General features: G+C 32.0%; 1 protein-coding gene across 2 annotated transcripts in view; it reads left to right on the top strand.

Moving 5' to 3' along the window:
- LOC113513442 (diacylglycerol kinase 1) overlaps nt 1–13,108 on the top strand; it is a 129,634-nt gene that overhangs the window by 57,757 nt on the left and 58,769 nt on the right. For both annotated transcript variants that reach the window (XM_031914403.2, XM_052898357.1), the window contains exon 3: nt 10,161–10,228. In XM_031914403.2, the coding sequence (XP_031770263.2) occupies nt 10,161–10,228 (68 nt within the window). The remainder of the gene's footprint in view (nt 1–10,160; nt 10,229–13,108) is intronic.

The following is a 13,108-nucleotide window of genomic DNA, read 5'->3' as shown; positions in this document are numbered from 1 at the left end:
GCGTATCATTTAGTGCTTCTAAAAATAAGCCCAAATCTTTACAAAACTATTACTGTTTGACAAGCAATAAAATACCCTGTTAATATTATAATTGTGCAAGCTCGAAATGATGAATGGATTAATGTTTGTTACTCTTTCATGCAAAAACTACTGAATGTTTGTGTACCTCTGTCCCATTCGTGTTTCAACCGTGAAGCAGTTGTGTTTGCATGGCTATGTTTCGGTTTGAAGGGTGGGATATGGCGTGAATTTACTGGGTACAGAGGAATAACACCTGAGTTCTCAGGAATGGAAACGCATGGGGGGTATGATGGGCAGATGGAAAATGATAAAGAAATTCCTTTAAACTTTTTTATATTACATTTATTACTTGTATGTGTTTTGTTACTTCAGTACTAGCTCCATCCTGCAATTTTGATCGCGTGAATCAATACATAAAATATTCTGTGTACTAACTAACCTAGGATATATAGAAAAATGCACTGCCTATGTATTTCTCTGTTTGCCCAATGGTTAACTGGTAGAAAACACCGTCCGGTGTTAAGTCCGCCAAATGTACATAGAATTTTACTGTGCATTAAAAGTTTAAATAAATAAATATTTTTTTTTTATACAACTTAGAATGGCAAACAAGGTGACGGCCCACCTGATGGAAAGTAGTAACCGTCGCCTATAGACATGAGCATTGCCATGGACGTAACAGAGTATACTATTTCAATAATGATACCCCCCATGCGTTGCCATTCCTGAGGACTCAGGTGATATTCCTCTGTACCCTGTAAATTCACTGCCATATCCCACCCTTCAAACCGAAACACAGCCATGCAAACCCAACTGCTTTACGGTTGAAACACGAATACGACAGAGGTGGCCAAGCAAACGACTTTTGTACAAAGTCTCCCTCTGGTAAAATGTCTAATTATGGCAAGTTATGTGGACTTATTATTTATTTATTTTTTTTATTTATTTAACATCTGTATATTTACCATGTTTTTTACAAATAAATATATATTTATTCGTTGCTACACTTAAAGTTACGGACTCTTCGTAATATCTGTAAAAATAACTTATGCTTAACTAATTATAAGCTACTAATCTAATCATATACTTATGGAAACTACATCTATAATATAAAAATGAATCTCTGAATGTATTGCTAAGCGCAAAACTCGAGAACAGCTGAACCGATTTCGCTAATTCTTTTTCTAGAATATTTCTTGAAATACAAGGATGGTTCTTACGGAGAGAAGAATTTAAAGAGTTCCCTAAAAAAGTCTATAAACAATACTTTTCTATAGTCCCATACAAACGATTTGTATGGGATACTTAAAAGTCAATTTGAACTTTAATACTATGTCATAAAGTGGAGAGGTTCCGGGAAGACAAAGCAATTGAGTGACGTGGCACGGCGTGTTTTATAGTTTTTATTTTTTGACATAATTGTAATTGTTGACTTATTAACTTTCTTTTTTCTTTTTTTACCTTACTAGCTGACCCGGCGTCGCGAATAGCAGAATAAGTATTAAAAAAACTAAAAAATTAAAGAATCGACTGTTAAACGGTACGAAGTTCGCGGGGTCAGCTAGTAAATCTATATTTATGGTTACAGTGTTTGTCTGTCTATCCATATTAATATATAGAACATTATACGAGTAATTTGTAATCAATTAAGTGGACGACGGGGGAGAGGTCTCGTCGGTTCGAGTCGCATGCGATCTATTAGTGATATTAAACAGGAAAGTAGGATCGGTATTTATGTAAATAAATGACATTTACCAGTGACTTGGTCCTAGTGGCCAGGATAAAAAGTACCCCATGGGTACAGTAAGGGTTCTTCTTGATCTTTTTACCCCTATTGACATTTTTCTATTTTGTAAATTTATTGTATTGCTTGTTATGTGTATATATATATATACATAAAATATCGATCTGGGTTTTTCCAGTAGGTTAGTTAACTAATTAATTGTGTCAATAAGAGCGGGTTGTTATGTAAAACAATACAGAAATAGAAATGTCTAGTTACTACTTGTGAAATTTGTGTATGTATGTATGAGAGCGTGGGCTTGTGCAGTAACGATTCTGTATACGTGTATATATATGAAATGAAATGAAATGAAATGAAATGAATTTATTTTGCTAGAATGTAGGTAGTTTTCGATGAAAGAGGTTTACATTTCCCATATACATTCTGCCTCTATGTCGGCGTGCAAATTATTAACAATATGAAAAAATTACAGAATTCTACATTATATTTCCCCTTATTAGTCATACTACTTAACACACACATAATTTATTACAGTAAATAGAAAAGAAAACAAGAGCCAAAGCGTCAATCACATCTCCAGTATAGACTGTCAAGTACATTTGTTTTTTTTATTTAAATATTCATTGATGGTATAAAAATTATTACATAAAAGCCAATTCCTAAGTTTATGTTTGAACACTGTATGGGCTGTTATTTCTCTAATGTAATTTGGTAGATGATTGTAAACTTTAATAGCCATACAATATGCATTCCTTTTATGTAAATCTAATCTACACTTTGGTACACATAATTTGTCATTTGGTCGAGTTACACGTATTTTTGAGTCCGATACTCTTTTGAAATAGCCAGCATGTTCCCTTACAAATATACAAAGGTCTCTAATGTACATACATGGCAGTGGAAGAATATTTAATTTCTTAAAAAGAGGGCGACAACTTTCTCTAGTTTTTGCACCACATATAGCTTTAACACACTTCTTTTGTACAACAAATGCTCTGGAAATTTCTGTAGAGTTTCCCCATATTAATAATCCATATGAAAGTATGGAGGAGACATATCCATGATAAGCGCTCAATGCAGCTTGTTCTGATACTGATAGTCTTAATTTTCGTATCGCATGCACGAATCTATGGAGATTGTTACACAAGGCCTCTATATGGGCCTTCCAATTACAATGTCTATCTACAGTTATACCTAAGAATCTGACACTATCCACTAATTCCACTGGTTGATTTTGATAATTTATATTCATTTTCACAGATTTTGAATGATATGTGCCAAATTGTATTATTTTGGTTTTATTTAAATTAATTTTTAAATTATTTTCTGTTAGCCATTTTATAATATTTTGTAAAGTGTCATTAATTTGTGTTTCTAGGTCATCTTTATTTTTACATTTTATTAATATAGTTGTATCGTCAGCATATAGTATACATTTATGTGTGATTATATTAGGCAAATCATTTATATACGTCAAAAAAATATATGGTCCAAGAATACTTCCTTGAGGAATTCCTACTTTATTTAATTTTGGGATAGATCTATAAATTTTTTTATAGCCATTGATAATTTTAAACGTCTCTGTACATTGTTTGCGATCTTGTAAATAGCTTTTTAGCCAATCATGTGCATTTCCTCTTATTCCGTATTTATATAATTTATTTAATGCAATATTATGATCTAAACAGTCAAAAGCTTTAGTCAAGTCCAAAAATATTGCAGCTACGTGCTCTCTATTATTCAATCCCTCCGTTACCGATTTTATTAAATCAAAACAAGCCAAAGATGTTGAGCTGTTTTTCCTAAATCCATATTGTTCTTGATTCAAGATATTATTTTTAGTCATAAAGTCATTTAGCCTTTTTAGCATAGCTTTCTCAAATATTTTAGAAATGACTGGAATAAGTGCTATAGGCCTATAATTATTCATATCACTTACATCCTCTTTTTTATGTAATGGCTTTATTATAGACATTTTCAAACCATCTGGAAAACAGCCCTGTTCAAACGACATATTAATAATGTAGGATAATGGTTTGCATAAATGAGTAGAGCATGTTTTCAAAATTTTTGTGCTAATTGAATCATAACCTACTAAGTTTGTATTTTTTAATGTTTTTATAATATCCATAATTTCAGTGTCGCTACTTGGTGTCAAAAATATTGTTTTGGCATTATCATTCTTACTGATATTATCAGTATAATTAGAATTTAACGTCGAATTTTTACTTATTGAATTTACAAAATAGTCATTGAATAAATTGCATATTATATTTGGATCATTATGTATTATATTATCAATTTTAATCATATCAATTTGTCTATTTTCATGTTCACTATTAATATTATCATTAATTAATTTCCATATAGCCTTCCCTTTATTTTTGCTTGTTTCTATATATTTTTTACATTGTACTTGTTGTGAAGTATGAATACACTTTTGTAAAATTTTACTATAGGTCTTGTAAGTTTTCGCGTTTACTTTTTTATTGTGTTTAGCGTGTTTAAATTTTAAATATTATATTCTCTTTTTGACACAACTCTTTTTTATTCCTTTTGATAGCCATATAGATTTCTGATTATTTGATTTAAATTTAATTTTAATTATCGGAAAGCATAAATCATAAAATAACAATATTAGCTTATGAAATGTATCGAATGCTTTATTTATAGTCACTTGCTCGTACACTTCACTAAAACTCAACTGCCTTATACATTCACGAAACTTATTAATGTTAAATTTATTATAATCCCTTCTATATTCTGTCCAGGACGTGTTACTTTTTCTTTTATTTGTTTTTAGTGTAATAGTTTGTGCAGTTTCGTGATCAGATAACCCTAAGTAATGAAGCTTAGCATTCACATTTCTTACGTTGCTTGCGATTTGGTCAATACAAGATTGTTGTCTTGTTGGATATTTTATATGTATTTCAAAATTATAACTTTTAAGTACACTTAATAATTCGTTAGATGTTTTATTTTTTTTTCAAGGTGTCGATGTTCCAGTCCCCACAAAGAATGATTTTTCTACTTTTATATTTTTTTGTTATTAAATCTAATAATTCTTCCAATCTATTAATAAATACTGACGTATCACTTCCCGGTATTCTGTAAATACAAATGACAATTATGTTACAGGTTATGATATCGATCCCAGAACACTCAAATAGAAATTTCTGTGCTAATTGTCCTAAAGCAGTAATTTGTTTAAATTCTAGTCCCTTTTTAATCAAAATACAGCTACCTCCACGTTTGGTATCTCGAGAAAATGAAGACACTAATTTATAGTTGGGGATCTTTAATAAATTTTCAGTGCCCTTTTTAATAAATGTTTCACTAAGACACATTACATCAACATCTAACGTTTCATTTTTTGTTAAGTCTCTTAAGGCTATTTCTAACAGTTCGGATTTATTCAAAACACCCGCTATATTTTGATGAAATAACGTGAAATAACTATTCTTGTCGGGGACTTTATTTTCATTGTTTACGAAAAAGCGAAGTTGGTATATTCTGTATTTCTATAATTTCGTCTGTTTGGGTACCTTTTTCTATTAAATTTGGGGAAATTATTTTTGAATTTAAAACTTGATTTATATATTTGTAATATTTTATTTTGTGGTCAATCCGCAAGATTTCTCTGAGCAGTAATTGACATATGTGTAGTGCAAAAGAACTGCGTCTAGGCCTTTCATAGTAATAGTGCATATCAATAAAATTTGTGTTATTATATTTAGTACATATAAATTTTAGCTCATAATTAATTTTTCTTTCGTTTAAATGATAATTATATGGTATTTCGGAAATCAAAATGTTAGTGTTAGGTACAGATTCAATCCACTTATTTATGCACATTTGAAATTCGTAGGGATTTCTATCATTAGTTCCACCAAGTACTATCACGAAGTCATTTTTGTTTAACTCGCCAATAGATTTTTTTTCTGAAAAGAGAACCTCTTGTAGTTTAGCTCCAGGTTTCCAGAAACAGCTGACAATATATTCTTCTCCAACTAATTTTTGAAGATATTTCTGTACATTTTTTCCTTGACCATCAGCTATAATAATAATTTTTCTTTTCAAATTATGCTGTTTTATTTCGATTCTATGTTTTTGGCTGTCACTTGGCTTTTCTTCTTCTGCTACATTTATTAATTTTAATTGTTTATTCATCTTCTCTTCAATAGTTTGTTCTGGGTGGTCAGATATAAATATCTGTTGATCTTTGTTTGAATTCTTAGATTCTAGACTTGGATCAACAGTAGAATTGCTTAATAATAATGGCTTTGCTGGAGTGGCTGGTTTGTTTTTGGTAGGATTTCTTTTCTTTCGTCCTGATAAAGGAGTTACCGGAGATGAATGTACCTTCTTTAAAGATTCTACTAATTTGCAGCTTTTGTCAAGGTCTGATTTTAATTTAAAATTTTCAGTGTTTAAATTTTCAATTTCTTGGTGAAGCGATCTCTAATTCATTCGTAAGGTCTTTTATTTTTTTTGTCAATTCTGCATGAACTTGACTATCACTAAACGATGTGTTATTAGGTAAACTCATCATAGTTGAATCAAGTATCGATGAATGAGAGTCAGAAATATCATGCAATGAACTTGATCGTATCGGTTTTCGGTAAGTTATGTTTTCATATGCCATTGTCTTGTTCTTTATTTATAAAATCGGGAAATAAATCAATAAAAATAATATAATTAAAAAATAAAATGTCAAAATTAAATAATTTCCGCTCTTCAATAAAAATAATCTTCACTTCAAAAAAGAAAATTGTCATAAAATGTTCTAAAATGTCATAAAAGTCTTCTAGATTAATATAAATTTCCACTTCAATAAAATATATAAATATGTATTAAAAAAAAAAAAAAAAGTAAATAAAATTTTGAAATAACATGAGATTTGAACCATCAGCCTTCGGTGAACAAGTAGTTTAATGTTGCCGCGAGACCAAGATACTCATCGAAGTCCCTTCTCAAATATTGAATTATAATCTTCGTCAATTGACAGTTGATATTTATAAAAACTTAAATTATTGAAGGTGTTTGAATTAATTGCTTGTCTGCTTTGACCTTCGACCGTCACTTGCACTTATTATTAGCTATATAATATTTATTAATAGTTCTCTTCAAAAACACTTGTTGTTAGTAAGGATACATTCTTATCAGTGTTGATTGATACTTATATGGTTTAGAATCATTAATTGATCTTTATAACAACCAGGTAGAACTTAAATTTTACTTTTATGTTTTCTTCAGTTTAGATGAACAATTTTTTTTACAAACACTAGCACAGGGTATTTCAGTACTAATACACAGTTTAATCAGATTTAATTTAAGTATATACTGAATTTTCTATTTTTATTAATAAAATATACATGAACTAGATAAATTATAATAGTTGCCAGTATAGTACATTATGTCATTTATATATATATATATATATATAAATGACATAATGTACTATAATCTAGACTTTTAATATGTAAAGTCAAGTTAAATAATGTAATTGGATTATAATTCTGTTTATCAGTTTTTTTTATATAAAATGTAAAATATTTGCATGTATATATATATATATATATATATACACACAAGAGAAAAAAAAATAAAAAAATTATATTATTAGTAAAAATTATTAAATATATAAAATGACGAAAGATATATTGGTAAGATATTTTTTTTTAGTATTTTTTTAACGAATATATAAAAAAATACAACCGAATTGAGAATCTCTTTCTTTTTTAAGTTGGCCAATATTATGGCGCTCAAGCAAGTCGTTTGCTCGGGTTCCTCTGTCCCATTCGTGTTTCAACCGTAAAGCAGTTGTGTTTGCATGACTGTGTTTCGGTTTGAAGGGTGGGATATGGCGTGAATTTACTGGGTAAAGAGGAACCATCTGAATCCTCAGGAATGGCAACGCATTAGGGGTATCATGAAACGGTATACTCTGTTATGTCCATGATACTGCTCATATCTATAGGCGACGGTTACCACTTTCCATCAGGTGGGCCGTCAGCTTGTTTGCCATTCTTAGTTGTATAAAAAAAAAGCAATATTTAGCAAAATTGTTTGTAAGCGAGCACGCTTTAATTATTCAAAAACACGACCTAAAACCAGTTATTTCGGGTGTATCCTGAAATATCCTACAATTACACAGTACACGCGGCCCTGTGTGGCTAAATATAGAAATTGTGACGCCAGTTGCTACTGTGTTTATCTAAATGTCAGACTAATATATCAATATATATATATATATATACAGAAACGATACTGCAATAATAAATCACGCTATAAACCTATTATAAACGCGCACATACACACACACCCACACATACACAGAGAGAGAGAGAAAAAGAGAGTAAGATGCGCACGCACACGCGTACACACATGCGCACACACACACGAAATTAATAGTAAATAAGTAAATAGGAACTATAATTTTCTTAATTGTAATTTAAATATATATATATATACATACTGCAATAACAGTTCATGCTATAAATCCATTACACACACACACACACACACACACAGAGAGAGAGAGAGAGAGAGAGAGAGAGAGAGAGAGAGACGTGCGCATAAACACATACACACAAGCCCACGCTCCCATACATACATATACAAATTTCACAAATAGTAACTAGACATTTCTGTATCATTTTACATAACAACCCACTCTCATTGACACAAGTAATTAATTAACCTACTGGAAAAACCCGGTTCGATAATTTTTTTTTAATTGGTGAAAATAGCATGGTAACCTGGGCTTACCGGTTCAATAGTTATATCAACTCACTAATTTATTTTGACGAAATATATATTTTTTATTTACTTTTTCTAAAACGAGTATATATCCTGATAGATTATATAGATAGAGATTATATAGAGAGACTCAAATATAGGTCAACTTTTTGACAATTAGCTGATTCTTTTTTATATTAATCTTCTGTATACTGACGCACACAATGTCTTGATGTATCTATATTTAATTATTTAATAAATAAAATGGGTTTTTATGCATTAAAAAGGTGCAGAAATTATAAGACAAAATAAATATAGAAGTTATAAAGGAAACAATCATAACTTCATTCATCACGCAAAAACGTATGAAAAAGAGAATGAAAGACACTCTATTTATATAATCTATGCATGATATATATACTAGGAGAGACTATACAGAGTAACAACTAGAAGACAGCATTTTAAGTGTAAAGTGTCACCTGATCTGACGCTTGTGAAACATAGCTCACGTTTATCAATGAATTCAGTTGTTTTAACATATTACCCATGCAACTAAAGAATGTACTATACGTGTACAATAATAATTTTTTCTCAAACATGCTTGGAAATGTGAGCATTATTTTGACGATCTTCTTCGAGATAAATCAAAATTGCCGTACTGGCCAGATACATGCGGGCAGCGGCCGGCAAAAGTTGTATGAAAATCCATATCTGTCGTGTTTTGTAGCCAGATAAATTATTATGTAAACTCATATCTGTCCTGTAATTTAAAAATGGAATGACCTTTTACTTCGAAACATGGCTACTAAGAAGGTAACTAATACAAGGTTTTATTTAAATTTCGAACTGGCTTGCAAATAGAAAGCTGTTTATTGAAAAAAAAGGAACATTATGGCGCGTGAAAAATTATTATTGTTCGTTATTCGTCATTGAACTTAAAAAGTAAATTTGTGTATTTGATTTCCGCGCATTGTTTGAGAAAAGTATTATATAATCCTTGGCCACAACTAGGCATTGATGGACCATCAATGCCTCAGTTGCTGGCCGATACAGTAATGTACTATACAAGCCTTGGCTACAACTAGGCATTGATGGACTCACATATGTGTGCCTCGGCTACGCCTCAGCCCATATTTGTACGTTCGTCCATCAATGCCTCAGTTGCTGGCCGCTGCAGTAATGTACTATAAACAGACATTTTTTTAGTATTGTTAAATACTGATCTATAATATTAGTTATGTATAAAAAGAATTCATGTGATCTCGGCAGAGAATGGGCCACCCCTTCCTTTCCCGTGGGTGTCGTAAGAGGCGACTAAGGGAAGGCGAGAGATGGGCAGCAGCGTCCCTCTTTAAATATCTCTAAAGCCTGTCTGGGGTTGCCAAACTGCTTGCCAAGCGTGACAACTACTGGCAAAACCCCCTAAGGTGGAGGCTTATGTTCAGCAGTGGACGGTTACCACTTTCCATCAGGTGGGCCGTCAGCTTATTTGCCATTCTAAGTTGCATAAAAAAACCTGTGCGAAGCCAGGCCAGACTGCTAGTTAAGTATAAATTGGCTCCACTGCAGAATTATTTCACTCGATTTCAAATAACTGTATACTTTACCTTAGTCAAGTGGCTGTTTAATATTTTATATACTTAATTGATTTCAGATTCCACGAGAAAACTTCAAGATGTACTTAATGAGTTCTGTGAAGTCAAGAAGCAAAGTCCAGATGGGGTGAGTGTGTTTATTCTATGCTACATAGACCTACAATATATAGATGGAATGTCTCTACAAATGATTGATTTAGTTTAAAAAAATTTTTTTCATAAATAATTCTGTCACTATATTATGGTCAAGGAATGGGCAGCGGTGTCACTCTTAAGATATTACCAAAGGCTAACTGTGTTGCTAACCCACTTGCCAAATATGGCAACTACTGGCAATAGGGGGAAAAGGGATTGTTAGTAATGGAGACTGAGAATCCCATTGCTAGCAATATACCCAACCAGGTCGACCTCCTCGCGGTTCCCCCTAGAAACTATCATGGTTAATTCCTGATGAATTCATCATGATGGGCTAACTGGCCTGTTTTCATTCTCACCTATCACCCTTCACTAGTGCTCCGCCAGCGTATCTCGTTAGCGCAGGCGGGGTTACCATACCATTTTCACCCATAAAAAAAACTATTGGCAATATTCCCCTTATGTGGGAGGGCTATTTCCAACAGTGGACAATTTACGGCTAATATGACTGAATGAAAATTAATGAAAAAATGAAAACTCTTTATTGTTCTTTTGAAAGAATGGCAAATAAGCTAACGGTCCACCTGATGGAAAATGGTAACAATCGCCTATAGACTTGAGCAGTATCATGGATATAACAGAGTATACTGTTTCGCCCATGATACCCCCCATGCGTTGCTATTCCTGAGGACTAAGGTGTTTTTTTTAATGGGTGATAATGAAATAATAACACCACCCGCGCTATTGGTATACACCGGCGAGGCACCAGTGAAGGATGATAGGTGAAGATGAAGCGGGTCAGTTAGCCCATCGTGACGAATTCAACGAGAATTGTTCACGATGGTTTCCAGGTGGAACCGCGTGGAGGTCGACCTAACAGAGCATATTGCCAACAATGAGTGTTATTCCCCTGTACCCTGTAAATTCACTGTCAAAATATAAAAATAAAGTAATTATATATGTATGATAGTTGTTAAACATCAAGATTAAGGTAGGGAGTTCAAATTCAAACAGGGCTAAAATTTATATTTTTAACACAAATAGCGTAAAGAAATCGTTGTTACTCACATTAGGTGCCTTTTATTTAATGGGTAATAATGGAATGGTAACTCCGTCTGCGCTATCGGTATACACTGGCGGGGCACCAGTAAGAGAATTCCACTAGAATTAATCATGATGAATGAAGAACCGCGTGGAGGTTGACCTGATAGGGTATATTGCTAGCAATGGATTCATTAAAACCCATTACTAACAATCTGTTTCCCACCTCACATTAGGTGTCATTCATGTCGTATAAAAGGGTCAAAGATGTGGCCTGGAATAGAGCTGGCTGGAAGAGAATGAATTAGTTGTACCGATAGTAGGAAACTCTTTTTAAATAAGAAGAGAAAGATCTAAAAGATATAAAATTCTCGTGTCGCGGTGTTTGTTACCAAACTCCTCCGAAACGGCTTCACCGATTTTTATGAAATTTTGTGTGCATATCGGGTAGGTCTGAGAATTGGCCAACATCTATTTTTCATACCCCTCAATGATAAGGGTGACCCACACCAAAATATTATTTTTTAATTTTTTGAATTTTTTTTTAATTTTTATTTTATTACTAGCTGACCCCGTAATCGTTGTTTTACCACTTATTGCGAAATATAAAAATCGCGATTAAAATACATGGGTTGATCGTAAAACGATGAAAATTTAAAGTTGTGTGTATTTTTCAATGCTAAATCATATTTAAAACACAATTAAAAATTTTGTCAAAAAAATATAAAAAAAGTTTTAGGGGTGGGTCACCCTTATCATTAAGGGGTATAAAAAATAGATGTTGGCCGATTCTCAGACCTACCAAATATGCACACAAAATTTCATGAAAATCGGTAAAGCCGTTTCGGAGGAGTTTGGTAACAAACACCGTGACACGAGAATATTATATATGAGATAATTTAGCATTGAAAAATACACACAACTTTAAATTTTCACCGCTTTTACGATTAATCCCTGTTTTTTAATCGCAATTTTTATATTCCCGTAATAGCGTTGCAAGTTGGCAATCGAATATAATAATTGTAGTACAAGAAATTTTCATGTATGAACTATACAAATAATGTATATGTATATAATAAAATATATTTTTTGTGATACTTTTTTTTTAATGGATGATAATGGAATGGTAACCCCACCCGCGCTACCGGTGTACATCGGCGGGGCACCAGTGAAGGATGATAGGTGAGGATGAAGCAGGCCAGTTAGCCCATCGTGACAAATTCAACAAGAATTGTTCACGATGGTTTCTAGGGGGAACCACGCGGAGGTCGACCTAATAAGGCATATTGCTAGCAATAGGCCTGTCAAACTCCATTACTAACAATCTCTTTTCCCCCAATTTTTTTGTGATACTGTGAAATGTATTAATTTTATGAGTACTGTAATTAAATTGTCAATAAAATGTAATTGATAGTATTTAAATGGATACATAAAGCTATATGTATATATATATATATATATATATATATATATATATATATATTTCTTATTTATATATGTTTATATTTATATGTATTTTAATTTGTGTTTAGCACTACTACTGCCCACTCACTACTTCCTATGCCACTGTGTTAGGTTGACTGGAAGAAATCTCTTTTAGAGATAAGTTCGCCTTTGCTAACATTGTTATTAACTTATTGTTGTTACTGTATGTTTTAGTGCAATAAAGAATATATAAAATGTATTATATACATAATATTTGTTGAAATCATTATTTTTTATAATAAAATCACTACAACTCGAGTGGGCAGTCAAGTGGAGTGCTATACTTGATAAATATTTATCTATAGCTAATGAAAATGCATTTTATTTGCCTGTAAATTGCGCAATA

The sequence above is a fragment of the Galleria mellonella genome, unplaced genomic scaffold (assembly GCF_026898425.1).
Source record: "Galleria mellonella isolate WM207_F2 unplaced genomic scaffold, CSIRO_AGI_GalMel_v1 utg424, whole genome shotgun sequence".
NCBI lineage: Eukaryota > Metazoa > Arthropoda > Insecta > Lepidoptera > Pyralidae > Galleria > Galleria mellonella.
This window is presented reverse-complemented; position numbering and strand designations above follow the sequence as displayed.